The sequence below is a fragment of the Macrotis lagotis genome, chromosome 1, assembly GCF_037893015.1.
Source record: "Macrotis lagotis isolate mMagLag1 chromosome 1, bilby.v1.9.chrom.fasta, whole genome shotgun sequence".
In the NCBI taxonomy this organism is placed as follows: domain Eukaryota; kingdom Metazoa; phylum Chordata; class Mammalia; order Peramelemorphia; family Peramelidae; genus Macrotis; species Macrotis lagotis.
Window position 1 is genome coordinate 821,465,663 of NC_133658.1, and position 15,840 is coordinate 821,481,502.

The 15,840-nt window shown below is 35.2% G+C and overlaps 1 protein-coding gene across 5 annotated transcripts in view; it reads left to right on the forward strand.

Moving 5' to 3' along the window:
* Nucleotides 1-15,840, forward strand: part of LRCH1 (leucine rich repeats and calponin homology domain containing 1) — a 248,650-nt gene that overhangs the window by 137,768 nt on the left and 95,042 nt on the right. For all 5 annotated transcript variants that reach the window (XM_074217106.1, XM_074217103.1, XM_074217105.1 and 2 more), the window contains exon 3: nt 11,674-11,800. In XM_074217106.1, coding sequence (XP_074073207.1) covers nt 11,674-11,800 — 127 coding nt within the window. The remainder of the gene's footprint in view (nt 1-11,673; nt 11,801-15,840) is intronic.

Sequence of the window (15,840 nt, forward strand, 5' to 3'; positions counted from 1 at the left end):
TCTTTTTTTGGGGGGGGGGGGGAGTTTTCTTCATTAACCTTTTGCAACTCCTTTTCCAGTTGGTCAATTCTACTTTTGAAAGAGCTTTCCATTTGACCAATTGAGGTTTTGAGAGAATTAATTTCTTTTTGCATTTGCTCATTTGAGAATCTGAGATATTTATTCTCTCCTTTTGTGTTTGTCCAATTATTGTACTTTCTAAGATTTTGGTTTTTTGTTGCAAGGTATTAATTGTCTCTCCCAGATTTTTAAGCTCCTTCCTTATTTCTTCAAGGAAGTCTTTCTGTGCTGGATCCAGATTATATTCTCCTCAGAGGTTCCAGGTCTCTCTGAGTTGGGGTCTTTCCCTTCCAGGAATTTTTCTATGGATCCACCTTTCCACTTACCCTTCTTCATTATGCTAAGACCTTGAGTTGGGGGGGGGGGGGCTGGTTCACCTGGGCTTGGGATCACCAAAGGCTTTACTGCGTGCAGTTTCTCTGGCTGGCCATTAGGAGGTGCTGGTTGCTTTCTCTGGAGTGTCTATGACCTTGGTTGAGAGAGGCCTTCTCCCTTTGCTTGAGAGAAGGAATTGGAGTTATTGAATTCTTTTGCCTTCAGTCAGTGGTGGACTTTACCCTGGCCTGAGGTCATTCCTCTGCTGGGCTGGTTCTTTTGCTCACACACCTGGGCCTGAGGCAGAATTAGTTTGCAATTGTTTGTTTTAGAGGAGGGGGCAGTGCAATGGAGAGTTCCTCAGACCCGAGGAGCCCAGAGATGGTGTCCCCAGCTCTCCTGCACCAGACCTCTCCCCGCAGCCCCTTCCCCAAGCTCCAGGGGGCAGCACCAACACCAGTGCCTCTGCTTCCCTGCAGACCCAAGCCCCTTTCATCCAGCCCCACTGCTGATCCAGCAGGTCTGGCTCTCAGGCCCTCAGACTCCTGGTTCCAATTCAGCTGTTAATCTGGCTGGTCCTGGGCTGATCCTCCCTCAGAGCCCAGACTCACCCTCCGGTACTCAGCCAAGGCTGCTGCGGGAGACAAATCCTGAGGTAGATGTTCCTCTCCTGGCTTTTCTTTCTGGGTTTCCTGGTTCGGATTTCTTTTAAGAGGTTTGTTTCATGTGATAGATGGGGAAGAGATCAGGAGACTTTAGAACTGTGCCTGTCTTCTCTCTGCCATCTTGGCTGGAAGTCCATATTTGACTCTTCACTGTCTCTCATCCATAGTATCCAATCTTCCCACTAACAGTCTTTCTCTTTCACCTTTATAACATTTCTCAAATACTCCCCCTTCTCCTCTCCAATAATGCTACCAGTCTATTCAGACCATCATCACCTCATGCATGGACTATTGTAATAGCCTGCTGATGGGTTTGCTTGCCTCAAATCTCTTGCCACTCTAATTCATCCTACATTCAACCATTAAAATGATTTCCCTAAAGTAAAAGTTCAACTATGTCACCCCCATACTTAAAAAATTCAAGGGGCTCCTTATCACCTTCATGACCAAATATAAAATCTTCTGTTTGGCATTTAGATCCCTTCATTATCAAAGACCTTTCTTCCTTTCCATTATTCTTAAACCTTACCCCCCACCATCCGGTGACACTGGCCTCCTTGCTATTCTGGGTATAAGACATTCTCTCTCTCAACTCTTAGTTCCAACTATAATCTCATCTTCTGCAATAAGCTCTTCTCAAGGCTTACATAAATAACATTTTATATTATATATAAACATATATGTATATACTTACATATAATTAATCTTTTATAAATATTTTATTTTTCCCAATCACATGTTAAAATAATTTTTAACATTTTTTAAAGTTTTGAGTTTCAAATTCTATCCCTCCCCTATCCCTTTCCTAAGTTAGCAGTCTGATATAGTGCCTTCTGCTCTTTTCATTATTTCTTAATCATCTTGTATATACTTGGTTGTACATTTTTATTATGTCTCTCATTAGATTGTAAGCTCCTTGAGAACAGTAAATGTCTTTTGCCTCTTTTATATTTCCAGTGCTTGTCTGGCATAAAGTAAATGCTTAATGATTATTTTTTGTCCTTCATTCTTAAACAAGACCATGATTTCAGGGAGGTGATGCCTTGGCATACACCTGAATTGGATTTGAGTGAGGGGATGCTGTGCTAAGTCACAGTCCTCACTTTCTCCTCCAGAGCCATCTGGGTCCAGTGGCCAGATATGAATCAAGATGACTGGAGATAGCCCTGGATGTGAGAAAATAAGGCTTAAGGGATTTGCCCGAGGTCACACAGTTAGGAAATGTTCATGGCCTGATTTGAAGTCAGATCCTCCTGACTTCAGGGCCAATGCTCTGCTCACTTCGCCATCTAGCTGCCCCTTAAAATGCTCAGTTAATGTACTGATTGATTGGGAAAAAGGAGCAAATAGTTAAAGAGATTGAAAATTAGTGAGAGAGGATGGATGACTGAATGAACAAACCTCCAGAGGTGACAATACAGAAAAAAAAATTCAAAGACACAAGTAGAAAGGTTGATATTTACAATGGTTCCTCAGAAATAGAGTAAAGTAGTAGAGAGTAGGGGGGGAAGTGTAGAGGGGTGATTTGGAAAATAGAATTAAGGAGAAGATGGAACCAATGAAAACAGCTTGATTTAGGAAGCACTTAGAAATGATAATTGAACTTAAATTGAGATAATAATTTGAACTCATGACAACTGATAAAGTCATCAAAAGTGAGAGTGTAGACAGAGAATAGAGAACCAAGAGCAGTAGGAGGATGCCAAGGCAGGATGCTCCATCAGGATATTTGGACAGTTAGAAAGCAGTGAAACCTTGGGCCTCTAGAGAGAGAGGCACACTCACAAATAAAAATGCACATCCTTTGTAATTTTGCTTACTTATCTAGGGAGCAACTAGCTTTTGAAACATTAAAAATCAAATCATACTATGTCACCACTACAGATGCTGTGATAAGCATGGTATTAAAGGCCTTCCATGATTTGGTCCACTCTACCTAACTAACCTTGTTCCTGTTCCCTAAGGAACTCTCCTATCTAATCATGAAAATCTCCTCATCATATCTCAACGTTGTTGTGCTTATTGTTGACTACAAGCTTTCCTTTGTTTCCAGAATATCTTTCCATCTCTCCAAGTCCTACTTATTTTTTAAAATCCAGCACATCTCACTTAATGAACGATACAATTAAATCAGCACTGAAAGGAATTCAAATGCTGGCTCTTCTATTTCCTGTATTTCTATAGGACGTTTTTTGTAAGGCAAAAAGGGGTTAAGTGACTTGCCCAAGGTCTCACAGCTAGGTAATTATTAAGTGTCTGAGGCCAAATTTGAACACAGGTACTCCTGACTCCAGTGCTCTATTCACTGAGCCACCTAGCTGTCCTTATTTCCTGTATTTCTGATTGTGGACATCATGGTTTACTTTTCTAGGCATCAGTTTTTCCTCATCTATAAAATGTGGGGTAGGGATTAGGAGATAATATTTAATGACAGTAGGTTTTTTTGCCTTTATTTGTATCAGAATTTAACAATGCTTAGCATATAGTGAAGAATTAATAAATATTTATTGATTGGTTGAAGATAAATCAATCTGAAATCTACGATCTAGATTTATTGAGTTCTGAATCCTGTACTGATCTCTACCTTAACCTTTGGTGTCTGCTATCTCTGTTGTTCTTTTTTGGTAATTAGTTATATGATACCTTATGTTGTTACCTCATATTATAATATAAACTGTGTACATATGGTATATTTATCTTCTTAACTAGACTATAAACTGCTGATGGATCACATTTACTTGACTCCCCGTATCAAAAACTAAGCAAAACAGCAGGAATTAAATGATTGGAGAAATGAATAAAAGACCAAAGAACTTGAGATTTAATACTTCTTCCACAGAAGAAAACAAGAATTGAATAAATTTGGTTCCAAACCCTACAGTGTCAAGAATTACAATTATTCTGTCAATGTATAGCCATGTAGTACCTAAAGACTTAATGGCAAAGATATCAACTAATTCTATTTGGAACTTTCTGTCTTGGAAAACTCCATAGTTTAAATGGTAGACTAAGGGAAATAAAGAATGAAAGAATTCAGAGAATTCCAGTTAAATGTGTGTGCAATTTGAATGCTGAAAAGACATTGTAAAAATATAAATAGAAATATGATCATTCATGTTATTGTGCAGTGGGACCAGTAAAGATAGATATATGTGATATGATTGTATGAATTCTAGTGTTAGATTAAAAACTAATAGAAATTGAAATGAGTTTTACCATATTTAATCTATAATACCACAGCAGATTAAGGATTGTGTTATACTGGAATAATATTCATAGATTTAGAATTGAAAAGGACTTAGGGGCCATCTAGCCCAACTTTCCTATTTTATAGATAAGGAAATGAGGCTCAGAGAAGTCCCAGGGCCAGAAAAGTAAAGATTCTAATTCTTATGGTTATATATGATAAATCATCAGATCTTACCACCTGTCCTGCCACTGAGGCCAGGGGTGCTTGACCAAGCCTTAGCATTTGTTCTGCTGTTTTGTCCTTCAGATTCCCAGGTGTGGCCATTTACCTTAACAATCAAAGACCCCTGGGACTTCCCTTCTTCTCTACTGCTATCAATATATATGGACTATTTGTGCCTGACTTGTGGTATAGCCTTCCAAGCTTGTATTGTGTCATTGTGCCTTTCTACCTTTCCTGCAGTTGAATCGTCCTATATGTTGTCTCTTTCAATTAAAGGGTGAAGTATTCCATAGCAGTAACTAATCTCACTTTTCTGTTTGAGTCCTCCTTATTTTAACACATTGTTTTGCAGGTGCTTTAATAAATTTTTTTTAAATGCATTCATTCCTTGCAGTGACCACTTTGGTTCCTATAAAATGAATCATGACACTCTCTTCCTTGGTGGGTTAGAAGGAAAGGCAGTGCTGTAATTGTAGAATGTTGCATATGCTACCATATGTGGTTACTTTGTTTTGCTGAAATATTTTTCTTTTTGACAAGGATAGAGTTTTTTTTTTTTTTGGAGGGAAGTAGTAGGGGAGATATTTGGCAGTACATATCTGGGAAATGAATGTGAAAGACAAGCTTTAATAAAAAAATTTAAAAATAAGTTTTAAAAATAAAATAATTCAAAATTATGGTAGGCAGTCATCTGGCCAGGAGAGGGACAAAAAATAGAAGTTAATCTCCAATGCAAATTAGCCAGTGTTTAATCTATACTCCATGATTAAATAGTAATTGACTCTGGCTTAGATTTGTTTGAAGGCTGATTTAATAATTAGCCTCTTACTTAGTAACTGTTTCAACTAGGTAAATCCAAACTATAAAACCACTGCTGTTCTCAAGGGTTTTCCTGGAAGGAGAGTCAGGTAAATTTTATTCCTACCATCAGTAGAGTTAACTTCATTTGGCTTTAAAGTATCCTCTAATAACAATAATTTGCTTTAGCTTTTAATATGAAAAAGGAAATATAAAAATAATTCTCAAGTAATTTAGAAAAATTAACAAAAAAAATTCTATTTGGGGGAAAAACACAGTCCATTTTGTCATTTTGCCCTAAGGAAAATAGGAGCGGAAATGGATCAACTAAATGACTGAGAAAGGGTCAAGTTGTCACTGACTTTAATAGTGTGAAGTTTATTAACAACAAATATTTTTTGAAGTAGTTGTTGAAAGACTTGGATACAAAATGAATTTAAATATTTTAAGCAGTAGTTTATTTATACTCTGGGAAGGTTTATGGACTGATGCTGTGGGAAACTGGTTCTGTTGCAACAGCCCAAATATGGTGCAGGTATGCACAGTGGAAAGACTTGGGCAGCTCTATTTATAAGCCTAAAGTTGGAGTTTCTTTAAACATTCACTATGTTTTGACTGTGAACTGAGTTGTTCTGCCTAGGTCAATCCTCTACTCTTTCTAAGCAAGAATATTGTTTAATCTGAGAGTCAGATCTGAGAGACAGTCAGAGACAAAGAGACAGAAACAAAGAGAAAGTATAATAAAATTATATTACAAAAACGCAAAATCCCAGTCTGTTATATAATTCCTTTAACATAAAATTCAAATCAGAGGCATTAAATATAATGCCTTTTTATGATGTGCACAATACCATGTACATAATAATTACAGTTGATCTTTTTTATTCTTGTGCATTTTAAAATAAGGTTTGTCTAAGTGTCCATAACTATACAGCTGGAAAATATGGTTTGATTGATTATGGTGGTTGTTCTCCATTCTCAAAGAGGACCAAAATGACATTACTTTGTTGGAGTCAGTGTAAAAGTGTGTTGGACTGTGACTGATCAGACCAATACAAGCTTAGAAAGCTATACCACAAGTTAGGCACAAATAGTCCATATAAACATTTCATGTGATGTCACTAAGCTTACAGATTTCATGTATCTTTTGAGCTATGGCAACTCTGCTTCAAAGAACACATTGCATTCTTTGATGTGGGCACACCAAGCTGGGCAATCCTTTGCCAATGTCTCCCATGTCATGTGAGTGACTTCATAGTTCTTTAGAGAGGCCTTGCAAGTATCCTTGTACCATTTCTTCTGACCACTGTCAGTGCCTCCCTTTCATGTGTTTTCTGTAAAATAGTCCTTCAGGTGAAAATATGTTCTGCAGCCCAGTAGTCTCACATTCTCTGCAGTAGTTTGACTGCTTGGCAATTTAGCTCCAGATAACCAAAATAAAATGAGTTGGAGCAGGAAATGGCAATTCACTACACTTTCTCTGCCAAGAATCCCAAATAGAGTTGTGAAGAGTCAGATACAACTGAAAACAACTGAAACAGTACAAAGTACTTGCTTTGGAGATATATATTTCTGACATTTAAAATCATCAGCTAGCCTTTTGGCTTACTTAGGCTTCCTGAATTCCTACTTTCAGATTCAAGATCTGGACAGTTTTGGTTTTTTTTAAGGATTTTGCAAGGCAAAGGGGGTTAAGTGGCTTGTTCAAGGCCACACAGCTAGGTCATTGTTAAGTGTCTGAGGCTGGATTTGAACGCAGGTACTCCTGACTCCAGGGCTAGTGCTCTATCCACTGTGCCACCTAGCCAGGACAGTTTTCAAAGTAACAATCAATATAACCAAATTCTAAAAATCAAATAAAATGGGCAATAGAATTACCTGAAAACAGTTTAAGACCTATTCAGCTTATGTGGTCAAAGAATTTGAACTAATTTCTTAATTTAGAATAAAACTAATCTATAACTTGACTCTTTAGTATAACATATATCTATTATAAAATTCCCTTTACAATTTCCTTTTTTTCTAATAAAAATCTAAAGGAAGAAAAAGACAAAGATAATTTAGATAGTTAATAATTAAATTTACCCCCAGTACTGAAGGAAAACATGGTTAGTGTTTAATTTTTATTTCAGTTGACATATTCTTAGGAAATTCAAATTAATTTTAATAATAGTCCATGTAGGGGGAGCTAGGTGGTGCAATGTGGGGCAGCTAGGTGGTGTACTGGATAGAGCACAGGCCCTAGAGTCAGGAGTACCTGAGTTCAAATCTGGCCTCAGACACTATATAATTACCTAGCTGTATATGACCTTTGGAAAGCCACTTAACCCCATTTGCCTTGCAAAAACTTAAAAACACACAGATAGATAGATAGATAGATAGATAGATATAGATATATAATAAAATAATAGTGCATGTGTTCTGTAATTAGTAAAGAAAAGCTATCCCATGAAATTATGTAAAGCATTCTAAAGCTAAATCTTTAATAAGTAAAGTTTAACTATTTTTGATCTTCTTACTAATTCTTTCCTCACTTTCTATTGATAAGGAAGATCAGACATACAAGTACCCTTTGCTTTGTGGGATTTATGAGTTTCCATTCTTTTTCACTCTAAAATTAATATCTTTTAAATGTGCTCTGTTTCCCCCTTTACTTTCAGTGCCAAACAGTAGTTTCTATTTGATCCTACCTGTGCTTTAGGAAATTAACCTTGGTCACTTTATTGAAAAAAAGATTGGAATGAGAGAGACACAAGATATGGAGTTCAATCGGGAAGCTGTTATACTAATATAGATGACAGGTGATAAGGAGATAAATGGAACAAACCTTCAATTATATTTATCTGTGTACAAATTGTGTCTCCCTTTTAGAATGTACACTTTGTGTGAACATGGACTAAAGTTTGTTTTGCTTTGCTTTATTTTTAAAGTGTACAGCTAGTACCTAGCATAAAGTCTTTGCATTTAACAGATATTTAATAAATGTTTTAACTTGAATTTTTGCATATTCTTATTTTTGAAATATCTAAACATAAGACATTGAATGAATATTGCCTTATTCAGATCTTAACTCAAATTATAAATGGATAAAACTATAAATAATTTAAACTATATTCCATATCATTTATCTCTGGGAAAAGTATTGTTAAATCACATTATATTAGAAATTTTCTTAGTATTGGCCAGCAGCTAGGGAAGTGCTCCAAAGTTTACTGAATGACCTGACCAACTGAGTCACATAATCAACAAGCATTTATAAAAAGTTACTATATATGAAACACTGTGTCCTCAAGGAGTTTATATTTTGTTATAAGAGATAATAATTATATAAACATATAGTTGAGGTTTGAGGTAGGAATAACAAATAGACTATTTTAACAGTATCTACATAATATATAGAAAATGAACACAAAGCAGTTTGGGAAGGGAGTGCTATAGTAGTTGAGGGAATTAGCACAGGTTTCACATAGAAGGTGATTCTTGGGTTAAGTCTTGAAGAAAACTAGAAATACCAAGATGCAGAAGTGAAAAAACACATTCCAGATAGGAGGAATAGCCAGTGTAAACATTCAGAGGTGAAAGATGGAGCTTCATGTAAACAGGACAGCAAATAGATAGTATGATTGGATCCACATAATATGTAGGGGAGAATTATATGTAAGAAGACTGGAAAGACAGCTAGGAGCCAGGTTTTAAAAAGCTTTAAAACCTGAGGAATTGATATTTGATCTAACACGTAACAGGAAGCCAATAGAGTTTATTGAGTAGGGAAGTGACACACTTGAGGAAAATATTATTTAGAGTATATGGAGGAGGAATTAGTGTGAATCAAATCATTAAACAATTATTAAATACTGATCATGTGCTGAGCATTGTGTTAGCCTCTAGGGATACAAAGAAAGATAAAAAAAAAATCCTCCATAATTTTCTAGGTGCTAGGGGCTGGGAAAGGAGAAGGAACAGTCAAGAACTGGAAAAACCCTTGTACTTTTTCTTCCTCCAAGGGACCAAATTGGAGAGTTCCTTTAAAATCAAATGAAATTTCACATGTGCAATGTTTTGCAATGCAAGATCCAATATATAAATGCTAGTTGTTATTATTAAAAATTCAAAGATTTCTTAAGTTTAATTTCATTAGTTGCTCAAGTGATGATAAATGTGAACCTTTGGAGGTTTTTTTTTCTTTACTGTCATGGACTACTTAATTAAATCCTTAGGATACCTAAAACTTCAGACTACAGAAATATAATTTTTGATCTAATCAGGGAGGTGGTAAATAGATTGGTCATTCAGTCTGAAAGCTATATAGGAACCTTTTTTATTTTTATGGGGAGGAGATAAAAATATTCTTCATGTATTCTATGAAATCAAGGTCTAGCTAACTAAGGGACTGACTTTTCCATAAAGCCCTCCATGATTCCCCTAAGTGAGATTGCTTTTTCCTTCCTCAAATTTTCTTAGAACAATTTGTTGATCTCTCCTTTACCTTTATCAGTTCCGCTATATATCCTATTTATATGTACATTGTTTTGATACCCTGGTAAAGTATAAGTTCTTAGAATGGAAGGGTGTTTCTCAGCAGACTTAGTTCCCTTTTCCACCTTTCTACCACTGTCTTGCAAAATCCAAATGAGGCCATAAAAGCCTGAAGACCATTTTTGTATTTTACCTTGTTTCATAGACCATAGCCAAAGAAAGCCTCCAACTTCTGAAATGATTGGTTTCTTCAAACTTTAGTTATCAGGAAGGAACTCCAGTTTAATAATTGTTTAATGATTTGACTCCTCTCACACTAATGCCTCCTCCATATATCCTCCATATATATATAGGAGAATCTTATAGAGTTTTTGTTACAATTGCAAATATGATCTTTGAGTGCCCAGAATCATGGCCACATGACAGAATAGCAGCAAAGTAGGATTTGATGGATACTTGCAAATCATCTTAATGTGAAAGAAAGTAGTATAGGAGAAAGTGTGCTAAACCAGTGAACCACGAGAAGACCTGGCTTCAAACTGTGGCAAGAGTTCTGTTTCTACTTTTTTTTTTATTAGCAGTGTGATCTTTAACCAAGAATTCAATGTTTCCAAACCTAGATTATTAACATGTTAGGAGTGAAAAATGACTTCTTAGGAAGGAAGTTGAGGTAAATGACTAAGAATTTTGGATCGTCTCTGGGCTTTACTTATCCATGTTTTTTCCTGCTGTCTTATACAACTGAGAGTCAGTTGTAGAAAATTGGCAGACTGCTCCCTTAAGAGGAGCAGTTAGGCAAAGCTCTGGCTGGGAAATTATCAGAAGGAGCCCTTATGACCACTTCTAATAACCCAATATTTTTGCTTGTAGCAGGTACAACTTTTGCCTTCAGGTTTGGGGAGTTGTTTTTTCTATTTTTTCTTTTTTTTTAATGGTGCTCTTCTTGAGCCTTCAATATAGGCTTCTCTATAGCAACTACATGATCATAAGATCATAGATATTGGACTGAAAAAAAAAAAGAGAGCAACCTGAAAGGCCTTCCAGTTGGACTCCTTCATTTTACAGGTGAGACAATGACTTGCCAAAGGCCACACAGCTAGGAAGTGACAGGAGCAGGATTTGGACTCAGCTCTTTAGCTTCAAATCAGGTGATTTTTCCTTTATTTCACATTTCGGTAGAAATCCAACTTTTAATATGTTAGAAATTGACATACTTTTTAGAAAATTATAGTCCTTTGCTCAGTATTTCAGATTTAGATGAAAAATTATATCATTTTCATATTTACTGAATAGTTTTTGTAACTTGAATTTTTTTATGTAAGTTATCAGGGGAAAAACAATTTATGCTACCTTTCTGTTGGTCTTAGTTATCTATCTGTACTGAGAAAAAATGAGTTCTGGTTGATAAAATGAGTTTTGTGTCTTTGAAAATAGTTTTTCAGTGTAGGGACAAGAGATGATGAAGATGATAGTGGAAAATGTATGTACTAATTATGAGCCAAATTCTGTGCTTGATGCTTTATCATTATTATTTCACTGAATCCTCACAACAGCTCTGTGAGGTATGTGCTGTTATTATCTCCATTTTCCAAGGAGGTGACTGATACAAACAAAAGTTAAGTGACATGTCCAGAGCCACACAGCTAATAAGTGTCTGAAGTCAGATTTGAACTTAAGTCTTCTTGACTCCAGGTCTAGTGCTGAATCCTCTGTGCCATATTTCTCTAATGTACTTCTATTTGGTGTTTAAATAAAAATTTTAAAAATAAATAACTTAGACTTTGTTTTTCAAAGTTTTTTTTTAATACTGCCATTTGAACAGCTAGTATATCCAGAAAAGATTAACTTTTAATTTTATAAACTGCTTTCTTTCCAGATGGTAACTCACAAAAGACATACAGCATAATATGAATTGTATTTTTATTTGTATTCTGTTTTTTGTTGCAGTCGCAATCAGCTGTCATCTTTGCCAGCCTGCCTGTGTGGTCTCCCTCTCAAAGTCTTAATTGCAAGTAACAACAAGCTTGGATCTCTTCCAGAAGAGATAGGCCAGCTTAAACAGTTAATGGAATTGGTACGTTACTAATATGAATGTTGTGATATTTGGTGATTATTGTTTTTACTAATTGTAGCCTAAACAAGAATGCAAAAACATATTCTGATATCTTCGGACTTTGAATTCCTTAAACTCTTCAAGGACAACAGATATTAAACTTAAATCCACTCATCTTTGTCTTAATGGATTGGATATTGCTATTCATTGAAATTGAGCTTTTGAGATTATTTTTAAGGTCAAAATAATTTCTGTCATTTAAATAAAAACCTATCTTCATAAATATACAAGTCAAAATCACACCTTGTTTATGTTGTTATTCTATGTGATAGAAAGAACAGTTTTAATTATATCAGATTTTTAAAAATCATAGTTCCAAAAAATCTGAAAATAATAGTGTACTCAACAATTAAGACTGAAGCTGGTTGAGTAGGAATAGACTACAAGACTCTGAGGCCAAGATCAAAATATGGTGCTATATTGTCAATTTTATTATTTCTGTACTTTCTCTTAAGAAATGTCCAAGACTCTTCCAGAGAAAGCTACTCATCTGAAGACTGCAGAATGCTGTGAAAACACTGCTAAGCTTAGTAATCAAAGAACCTAAACTCTGCCACTTTCTCTGTGATCTCTTACAAGTTATTTAACCTGTTGTTCATTTTTTTAATCTTTGAATAAAATTGTATTCCATGACTTCTAAGGTCCTTTTTGGCTAAATGAACTATGACTTAATTCAAGTGAAGGAATACCCAGAGGCACAACTTTTCTTCAAATCATAATTGTTTCCAAATTTACAAAAGAAATTGCTCTGATTATCTCAAAAAGCAAATAAAACCAAAAATACTCAATTCATTGATTTGAATAAATTGAAAAACAACTTTTAATGAACACAGTAGGGATATCCTTTGTAGGAAGTAGACAGAGTTCATAAGATCTGATGTCAAAAAAAATCATTGTTAGGTCAGTCTTAGAGTAGGTCTTTTTAAGTCGAATAAGAGTATTGATAGTTATACTCTCCTGTTATTTAGGTGGTATACTTCCACTATCACAAACTAATGAGATTTATTTGGGGTCCTTAGATTTTACACACTCTCATGCCTTAGGGTAGTAGAATTAAGTGACCTCTAGCAGTTGTGCTGTTGTTTATACTGGTTTATATGTAGAATCTCAGATAATGAGAAGAATCCTAAAACTCAAAATTTCCTGAAAACCTTGTCAGTGTGTGTGCTGGCATTATCTTAGGGTTATATGAGCATTGCCCCCTTTCCCAAATTATTCTGTGAACAGAGGCAGTGGCCTCAGGAGCTTGGAAGGATCTGGGGTCCATTCAGGATCTGGGGTCCATTCAGAGTGCCATGGGGACAGTCCTAACATCATCCTCTATGAACCAGAAGTGACAACAATGAGCAAAGTGTACAGGAACACATAGGGACCATGCATCCTACTTACCTCTCAAGCTCTAGGTTTGGTAAGTTGGGTTTACCTGATAAAAATTATATAAAGATGTTTCTAGCTGCTAATCCAATGTATTCTCTTCCAGTAGACTTGGAAAATCTAATGTCAGTAATTTAATTGTGATAAAAATAGAGACAAACCAAGCAAGGAAATCCTTCTTAGACTTCTTCCTCACCCTGAAAACAAAAATGAGGACAATCTCCCAGCAACTTCCCCACCAGTGTGGAAGGGAACAACTGTCTGGGAAACTCATGCTTCAGACTCTTGCAACTCTACCTCCCTGGAACTGGAGAGGCAGAAATTCCCTTCAGTATCACTTTTAGCCCATGTCTGCATATTATGATCCCAAAGCCATCCTTAGCCCTACCTTCTCAGTCATCATTCCTTACATTTTCTTCCTTCTAAAGGTGCTTTTTGTGGTTGCTTTTTATCAAGTCACTGTTGCCTTGGGCTTTAGCTATTACCAGTGCTTCTTCCCTGAGGGAGTGTCATGGTTCTTTTATAATAATGCTCCAAGAATCCTCAGCATGTTTTCAACTCTTTTGTTAATCAAGCCTATATAAGTGTAACTAACAAGAGTTCTCACTTATACAACTGCTAAGATTCTATCTACTCACCTTGTTGTCTTTACTCCCCACTCCCATACAGAAAATCGTAACCTGGTCAGGGTGAATAAGTTACTTTCACTTTGGAGACCCAGAATACAGACTATATACAACACCCCCATACAGTTCCTGCTGAATCCTTCTTACACTTGGAATGACTGTTTTTGCTTTTCATTTATTCTTTTAATTCCCACACATGCTGTGCAGATAGTACTGATGCTATGAAAATAGACCTGAACTCTAACGCATTTCCAGGAAGTATTTATCAGCCCCCCAAAGGTAGAAGTAGAGGTGCCCTCTCCCTATATTCTGGCACAAAGTTCCCATTTCCCTTACACTCTCATTCTAGTGAAAAATTACTATCCCTACAAATCATACTAGGTTTGTAGGTACAGTATGTAGGTATAAACCAAAACATTCATTAATTTGTAAATAGAATGCATATTAAGAAATTATCCTAGATACATAAACTACTCATAAATAATTAGTATATAGCATCCAGTATTAGAGTTGAATATAGAATATTGGACACATCAGTCCAGTTATACTTTATAGCAAAGTTGCATACATTATGCATAATGTGGAAATAAATAGCACCTGGTTTCATCTTGTAGAATTGCATCTTTTCATCAGTTCTGATTTAGTACAGACATTGTCTTCACCTCCCATGAATATCAGTATTGATCCCTATATATAAGTTTGATCTTGTGTTTCTTATGAAAGCTGCTTTTATTCCTTAGATTAATAGAATTTTAATTATAATTATTTCACCTCAAAGTTAGCCCTCCTTACTTGTAGGAACTACAAGAAAAAAAAATACTATTTTCCATAAATTTCTTCCATCCGTGACTTGTTACTTGAAATCATGTAGACACTGTAATTAATTGTTTCAAACTATTCTTAGCAAAAACTTGAAAGAAAATTCTATGCAGAGCCTACAGTAATTTCTAGATTTATAAGAAGATTCTATGTTAGTGTTGTTTAGCACTTAACTGCGATTATTACAACTAAAATGTTTTTCCCTCATATCAACTTCTTTTTTCTTAAAAAAGTTAGTTTTTATATTTAAATTTTTATGTTACAAACATTTTCAAATTACTGTAGCTTGATGAAAGGTCTCCTGTAACAAAATAAAGTGGTTAAGTAAAACTATTGAAAGAACAATCTGATCTGCATGCACATTCCACATTTGTAGCATGCAGTACTCCCTACCTCTATGGAAAAAAAATAACAGGAACACATTTTCTCTCCCTCCCACTCCCTATTTTTTTGGGAAACAAAAGAGGAGAAAAATAAATCTTCTAGCAAATATAAAACAAATTCCATAAAAATATATATGTTGCATTAATCAGCCTCTTTGTAAGTAGTAATATCACTTTGTTAAGTAACATCACTGCTTGGTGATGGATAACTTTTTTTTTGTTTCATTGATCCTCTGATAACATGCATAATCACTGTATTGATCTTAGATCTTAAAACTTTAAAAGCTGTTTGTTTTTAGAGTATTTTTTCTTGTATAAAATGTTCTCTTGATTCTACTTAATTTATTCTTTATCAGTTTATAAAAGTCCTCAAAATGACTCATTTTTAATACTATTGGTTAGCCTACATTTCTTTTGGTCCATTTATATCCCTCTGTGGAAATTCATTTAAGCTTTTAGACATTTTTATATGTTTTTTTGAAATCTTCTATTTCCTCATTTTTACAATACAATAGTACTCCATCACATTAATATACTACATCTTATTCAGTCATTCCTCAGTTGATGGACATCCCCTTAGTTTCCAACTTCTTTCCACCTTGAGAAGAACTATTAAAGAAATAAGGAACTTTTTCTTTTATTAAAAACCCCTTTTGTGGGCAGGCATAGCAGTGGTATATTTGGGTATTATTTAGTAATTTTATGTTGTAATTCCAAATGATTTTCCAGAAGGATTGTATTCATTGACAGGTGTACCAACAATGCACCATGCCTATTTTCTCCTAGTCTTTCAAAAACA